This window comes from Carex rostrata, chromosome 6, assembly GCF_964058835.1.
Source record: "Carex rostrata chromosome 6, lpCarRost1.2, whole genome shotgun sequence".
NCBI classification, from domain to species: Eukaryota; Viridiplantae; Streptophyta; class Magnoliopsida; order Poales; family Cyperaceae; genus Carex; species Carex rostrata.
In genome coordinates this window covers 11,191,153-11,198,542 of record NC_135923.1, presented here as the reverse complement: position 1 = coordinate 11,198,542, position 7,390 = coordinate 11,191,153, and the positions used below count along the sequence as shown (strand labels likewise).

General features: G+C 35.5%; 1 protein-coding gene across 1 annotated transcript; it reads right to left on the bottom strand.

Annotated features, from left to right (window-relative positions):
* Window positions 1–2,205: 2,205 nt before the first annotated feature.
* On the bottom strand, window positions 2,206–6,371 carry LOC144556073 (Ankyrin repeat family protein). Its single transcript, XM_078304564.1, has 5 exons — window positions 5,204–6,371; window positions 4,648–5,057; window positions 4,128–4,391; window positions 3,255–3,681; window positions 2,206–2,585 (listed from the first exon to the last, which is right to left on the bottom strand). The coding sequence occupies exons 1-5, from the start codon at window positions 5,538–5,540 to the stop codon at window positions 2,392–2,394; spliced, it is 1,632 nt and encodes a 543-aa protein (XP_078160690.1). The 5' UTR covers window positions 5,541–6,371; the 3' UTR covers window positions 2,206–2,391.
* Between the last annotated feature and the right edge of the window lie 1,019 nt (window positions 6,372–7,390).

Below are 7,390 nucleotides of genomic sequence, written 5' to 3'. Positions count from 1 at the left end.
GTAGGAAATCTCATTTTTCTTTCTAAATATATTTGGTATTATACAATTTTTTTATTTATAAAATTATCAATAATGCAACTAAATAAAAAATCAATAATAACATTACTTATTAATTTTTATTTTATAAAATATAATATTTTTTATAATTAAATAAGAAGTATCTAATGATATGAATATGTTATTCCCATTTTGAAAAACAAGACATCCGAACACCCGTTTTTTTAGTTACCACCCCAATAAATCGAAATTAAATGAATACCACCTGAATTACTAAATTTAAGATTCCGCCACGTTCGCACCATGGATCTGCAGACGAATTGCCACCCGTTTGCGTAATGGATTTGCGGACTGATCCGTTCCCGACTTGACCCGCTCAACTGACCCGTTCTCTAAATGGATCTGCGGACTGACCCGTTCCCGACCTGACCCGCTCCCGATGATCCGTTCGCAAGATGCTTAAACCTAATGCGTGCGCAAATCCAGAGTGCGAACGGGTCGGTGTGCATATCCATCTTGCGAACGGGTCCGTCCGCAGATCCATTTAGAGAACGAGTCAGTCGAGCGGGTCAGGTCGGGAATGGATCAGTCCGCAAATCCATTACGCTAACGGGTGGCGATCCGTCTCCAGATCCATGGTGCGAACGTGACGGAATCTTAAATTTAGTAATTCGGGTGGTATTCATCTAATTCCGATTCATTGAGGTGGTAACTAAAAAAACGGGTCCGAACACACCCTAGAGTTCTGTATTTTAAGGTTGCTTCCTCTCTTTTCTAATCAGAGCAAGAGAAGGGGACGGGAGAGAGAGCGTAAAGTTGGGCCAGCCTAAATGCGGATCAGACTAACAGCGGCCTAATTTTATTTCCTCTAGCCGAAAAACAGGCTTCTCACTACCTTTCCTATCCCAGTTATAGCCGAAAAACAGCGGCCTAATTTTCCGAAGGCCGATTAGACAGGTGTAAAATTAAATTTATATTCTTTCAAATCGACCTATGGATTTCTAATTTCGTATCTAATGAAACAGACTTCTTATTTTACAATTTAAGTTTGAACCAAATACATGTTACATAGCTATCAATAAATGGACCAAATATTAGCCGAGAAGATCCAAACTGAGTAGTTATACACCCTGGATCTTCTAAGCAAATATTCGAATATAATACACTGACAATTAATTAGTGCAAAGTGCATTATTTCGTCGCATATTAATATCAAAAGTTTCTGAAGTGTTTCATTTAATTTTCCTACAATGCATTAACATTAAGGAGAATTTCACGTAGATCCTTCAAAAATCTCAAATTTCCAAATTTATCTAATTACTTTTTTCCGATTAAAACTCATTTTATTCTTTATTAGAAAAAAAAAGTAGCATATGTTAGATAAATATTCACAAATCTAATTGGTAGAACAAATTATTTGTAGAAAAAAAATTAGCATATGTTAGAACAAATTATTCATTTATTTATTTGTAGAGGAGGGTTCAAATGCCTCCATTTTTGTGCCTCCATCATGCTTCCATTTTTAAAAACTTAAATAACTCAAAATTTAAATTATAAATATCAAAATAAAACCGTTAGATGTGATCTATGTTATTTTCTCTATATGCTCATAAAATATTATCACATTTCAATTTTATTTTTATGTGAATTAATAAGTTAAAAAATCAATGTCTAGAAATTATCCACATTAGTACATTTTTTTACAATCTCTTGATGACAATCAAAACAAAGTTGAAGTGTCGTAATATTTTACATGTGCATAGATAAAATGACGTAGATCATATCCAATGGTTTTATTTTGATTTTTAAGTTTCAAATTTGTAGTTATTAAAGTTTTTAAAAATGGAGGCATTTGAACCCTCCTCTTATTTGTAAATATACATAATATTTAGACATATATTTGTGTGTGCATTAACAAGTAGAAATATAATAAATTTGTCTTCACAAATCAGCTATTTAAAAGACTGAACATTTATCAATATATTTTTATTTTTTAATAAAAAATAAAATGGAACTTTATAAGTTTAAAATGAGTTTGTTTATTTAAATTTATAATGGGAACTTTGTAATTTTTTATTTTAACATTATAAATATAAAATGGGAAAATTTATCTTTACCCCTAACGTTATTGCTAGCACTTAAGCGAGTATTTGGTTGTGTAGATAAAAACATAAGTGTAACGATTTACACATAAAAAAAGTAGCACGAACTTTTAATTTGTAGATGCATTCCAGCATATGTTTATTTGCCAATAAATCCCAGATTTGTGCAACAGAAATTGTTATGATTTTTCAGCTATTAAGCTTTCAAAGAAGAATTTACACATTGCATAAAAAGAAGAACAAGAACAAGAACAAGAACAAGAAAGATGTACATGTTAATTAGTTGAATGTATCATACAGCGTACATCCTTTTAAACTCTTGATCTAGGAACTCTGATTCAGTGATGCATGAATAAACCGAATTGGTATTATTGGATCGGTTATTGATTGAAGAGCGTCTCATGGTCCGAATCCGTCTTGACTCGATTTTGTGTGACACAACCCAGTATATCATTGTGCCAAGTGTCCCTGCCAGTATTGTACCCCCTGTTTACAAATGTGTGTTAACTGTAAGTTAATTTTCTTAGTGTTAACTATGTTACTTTGCTTATTATTCTAATTTTTTGTATATCTCTTTATTATTTTTTTCAGTAATATTTGTTGGTTGGCAACTGCCAACTGACCTTAAAGAAAAAACTATAAAGTAACTTTTAATCAAATTTCCGTTTTTTCTTTAGTGTTACAATTATGGTTTTCCTCATAGATCTTACGATCTGGTTGAATTTAAAAATATTGAAATGATAAAACTCCAACACACAATGTTCAACCAGGCCTGGTACAAGCATGTAACACCCAGAGTACCAATTACTTCTATTGGTATATGTTAACTTCGTTGAGCAAAATCTTATAGTCAAATGTTGATTGTTATGCCTAGCATGTACCAAAATCTTGGCCTTTTGTACCAAACAGAACCTTCTATCGTACCATCAATGTGGCCAGAGTAGTGCATAATGGTACCATCAATTGCTTGCTAATTTGCAATTTAGCCAGAAGGCACTGGCATAAATTTTCTATTTATTAACTTAACACTTGGGCATTGACTATAGATCAGAATTCTAACAAAAATTATGACTGTAAACTGAGCACCCCATTTTCAAAAATGGGCATCCATTAATGATGCATGATTCCTAGTCTCTTAAAAAACAGAATTTATACCTATAACAGTGATAGTGATAGCAAGCCACTGCTCATCCTTGCCGACCACAATGAAAGACAGTGCCAAAAAGGCAATACTGATGAGCACAGACGCAAGCCACATTAACTTATTCACGATCGCGACCATCTGCTTCTTGGCACGACTTTCTATCACCACAACTGACGTCTGGACCACCACCACCGCTAGGGAGATAAATAGTGCTAGCGAGTCAACGACAAAGAAGACGATAAAGGCCGTTTTGTGCGAAATATTTGCTTCCCCAAGCTGCAATCCTGGTGCAAGATTATCTGATGTCACGTACTGACCCGGCACAGTGAAGATAGCAGCAAATGCAACTGTGGCAATCAGCACAGCCACCACTGTGCTCGAGTTTATTGCATTGTTGAGTCCGGCAATGTGGAGCTTCTTTAACCGCGAAGCTATTCCCTGATAATTTGTTCAGCTTAATATTAGAAATTTAATTGAGAAAATGCAGTGGGCTAGAGCATTATCGAAGTTGGACCTGTGTGATGGAACACATGATTTCCTGAATAAGAAAGTCGACATTGCTAATTTCATTTTCTGGGAAGCATAATACTTGAATAATATACATTTTTATCCAACAAAAATTGTTCGGCTTAGGTTTGTTTGTACCAATGAAGGTCTAATTTCTATACTAATACATCTATTTGTACAAGGGGAGGCATGCTTATTTTGGTACTACTCGTGAGGATGCTTATACAAATTGCATAATTTTGGTTTATTCCCAATTTGTGCTCTTTTATTCAATTGCAACCGTCAATTATGCAACCCTGATTAGTCAAGTCTACAAACGAATCTGACCAAGAAGGATCCATGTATAAAAATCAACCATATACCAAATGGGTACAAACCTGAACTTGAAGGCGTGTTTGACGAGCAGTCTCGAGTTGGTAATGCACCTCGTGTTTGATTGTGCTAACCTGTTGCTTCAGAGTCTGTTGTGGGGTGATGTTGTCCTGTGGGGTCAGCACTCTAGCACTCTGGACCCCACGCTCTGTCAGAAATGTAGTTATACTAGAGTGTCCCATCTTCTCTGCTGTATCAAATGCCGTCTCTCCAGCCCGGTTAAGTATTTTCCAGTCTGCACCAGGTGCATCTAGCAGAATCTTCACTATCTGCATCATTTGCAATGCATAATGTTAAAAATTACGCACAATAAAGTTCTTATGCTGGTGTAATATGGTAATTACCTTTGAAAAATGTCAACAAATGATTTTAACTTGATTGTGCAGTCACATTCCACTAATGGTTTTACTTTACTAAGAACAAATATGATTGGACAATCCTTGATGTTGCACTAGTACCATAAAACTCAACTAATACATATTGATCCACTAAGAACAATAATTAAATGAGAAAAAAGTATATCACCTGTGCTCGACCCTTTCTTGCAGCAATATGAAGTGGGGTATTCCCCTTCGCATCAGCTGAATTCAACAGTTTGGGATCCACTCGAATCAACTCATTGACCGAGTCAACACTCGTTCCTTTGACTGCCATGTGGAGTGCAGTCTGGCCCTTTTTGTCAGTTCGGGCTGCAACACCCGGTTCCCTATCCAACAATGCCCGAACCACATCCACGTGCCCGTTTCGAGCAGAGGAGTGGAGCGCAGTCTTGCCATTGCTCCTTGCTATTAGCATGAGCCCTGGGTCTGCTTCTAAAAGGAGTTGTACCATCTCAATGTGGCCCTGTGTTGCAGCTAAGTGGAGAGGGGTTGTGTTATTTTGATCGACTGTCATTGCCAATTGGGATATTGCATCTAGGAGCTCTCTTACCATATCTATATATAGAAGGAAATTAATTTAATTAATAGTTTGTTCATCTAAAACAAAGCAACTTCACATTATGTGAATTGATCCCATTCTAGTCGATCGGTACCATTTTAGAAAAACAACGATTTAAGGGCAAGATATAGAGAGAGAATACCTACATCGCCTTGCTTGGCCGAAATGAGAAGCGCATCGTACCCATTTTTTGCCTTTATACTAGCAATGTTGGCATCATGGTACTTAAGCATCTCTCGTACCAATTCAACATAACCATACTCGGCTGCTACATATAATCCTGTCTCTCCACTCTGGTTCTGTGCTGCCAACAACTCCTTCAATGCCATGTCATCACTAGCACCTGACAAAATCTCTCTAATCCCCTCTAAATTACCGGCTCTCGCGGCGTGGTGCAAGGAGGTATCATCCCTTTTACCCGTAAGTTGTTTTGTCATCTTTTTCTTTGTGAAATTTCCATTTCCACCTGGCAAATCCATGGTTGTTTGAACTATGCGAGCAGATTATAAAAGGATGAAATCCTTTTATTCTCTTTTTTTTCCCGTGTCAAAATTTACACCTACAAAAAATGAATATGGTGTTCATCATAGTGTTATTAAATCTTTTCTTTCTAGACCCTGTATTTAGATATAAGTGTAAAAAAAGAAAAAGGCCATGAAAGAATAAAGATGAGCACTGATGATTTGGTGTCCAGTGTGAACCCCATTTACGCATGCAAATAGATTATAAACAAATTAAAGATCTATGCAAACCCATTTAGAAATTCCATGATGGCACATGGGCACAACAAACCCTTAAAGGATACACCGGCCATTGGTGTTAGCGACTTTAAAAATTTGAGAAATTCGAACCATCCATTTCCGCTAAAGCTCGCAATTCTACCACCCAATAAAGTTTCAGAGAAAAAACAAAAGTGCATTTGTAGAAAGCAAGAACACATGGGCACCTGATGGTAAATGTTACACCAATAATTGAACAAACATTCCCGCAATAATATCAAATTTGGGATAATTTACACCAATAATTGAACAAACAGAAAGAAATTTGAGCTATCATGTGCACGGGCTTACATCTAATAAGACCAAAATTCTCAAATTCGTTGCATGCGCACGTTGGTCCTACGTACCTCAATCCCCTTATGATTTATAAATAAAAAAATCAGAAAAAAAAATGAGCAATTAATTTCATGTGGAAAAGGGAAACATAGCAAAAAAAATATTCATGAACTTTTACCTAACCAAGAAATTTTTTCAGTTTTGCATGGTGGTTATCGGTAATCCATTAAGCGTAGCATCGCATGACTCGGACGAGAAATAGAATTAACACCCAGATACACTGAAACTGATTAAAATAGGATGGTGATCAATAAATATTACCGAGTGTTTGTTAATCATGAAAGAAAAGAAAATATATTGTACATCAATTGTACTGGGGATGACGTGGCAGAAGGATCTGGCCCTACCGGAGAAACGAGTACGTTGACGGTAAAAAAAAAAAAAAAAAACGAGTCCGTTGACCGTTGACGCGGTGAGCTGGTGAGGTCAGAGGACTGGGCCCAACTGCTGCTTCTCCAATGAGGTGGGCCCGTTCGATCATGACAGTCAACACCGGTCTTCTTCTTTTTTTGATATAATTTTCAATTTGGCCCCTAAAAGATCTATATTTGTCTACGGTATGTAATGTTGTCTTTAAATGAAACGTAACAGAGGAGACTAACTGTTGACTTGACATAAATTATTGCCAGGAGGGTCTAATCGTGGATCCAAATCATTCAACATAATCTCCATAATATGTGTTTGGAGGCTAAATTATATTTTTTAAAATATTTATTACTATCTTTTAAATAGGTTAAAAATTCATTGATTCAAAAATTCTAGATGCTACCTATCAAAATAATAGTAAAAGAATTTATAAAAAGTAAAATTTGGTCATCAAGCACATCATAATATATAGATCATGTTAAATAGTTCAGATTAATTGTTTGGACTTTGAAAATAAAAATATAAGTTGCTAGAATACTTATACTCGTTACATTAATTCATAAATATCTTTGTACAGTAATTAATTCTTAACTGCACGTAGATTTATCCCTTGTGATTTACGAGCTCATAAGAAACGGGATGTGAACTTTTCTCTGAACTGCATAGAATTACTGAATTACACCTCATGTAGTGTAAATTTGCGTTTGGTATGGTATTAGAGATATCTCAGCTCGGTTTATGTATTATTAAATTGAAGATTTCTTGACAAAATGCCCAACTTTGACGTGTAAATTAATTTGAATATCTATTTTGCACACCAGAAAAAGGTAAAGGGCCTGTTTAGTGAA

Coding starts and splice junctions, on each gene's coding strand:
- LOC144556073 (XM_078304564.1), bottom strand. CDS start 5,540: ATGGATTTGCCAGGTGGAAATGGAAATTTCACAAAGAAAAAGATGACA. Junction 4,392..4,647: donor CAAGAAAGGGTCGAGCACAG/GTGATATACTTT, acceptor CAAATGATGCAG/ATAGTGAAGATTCTGCTAGA. Junction 2,586..3,254: donor TATCACTATCACTGTTATAG/GTATAAATTCTG, acceptor ATTTGTAAACAG/GGGGTACAATACTGGCAGGG.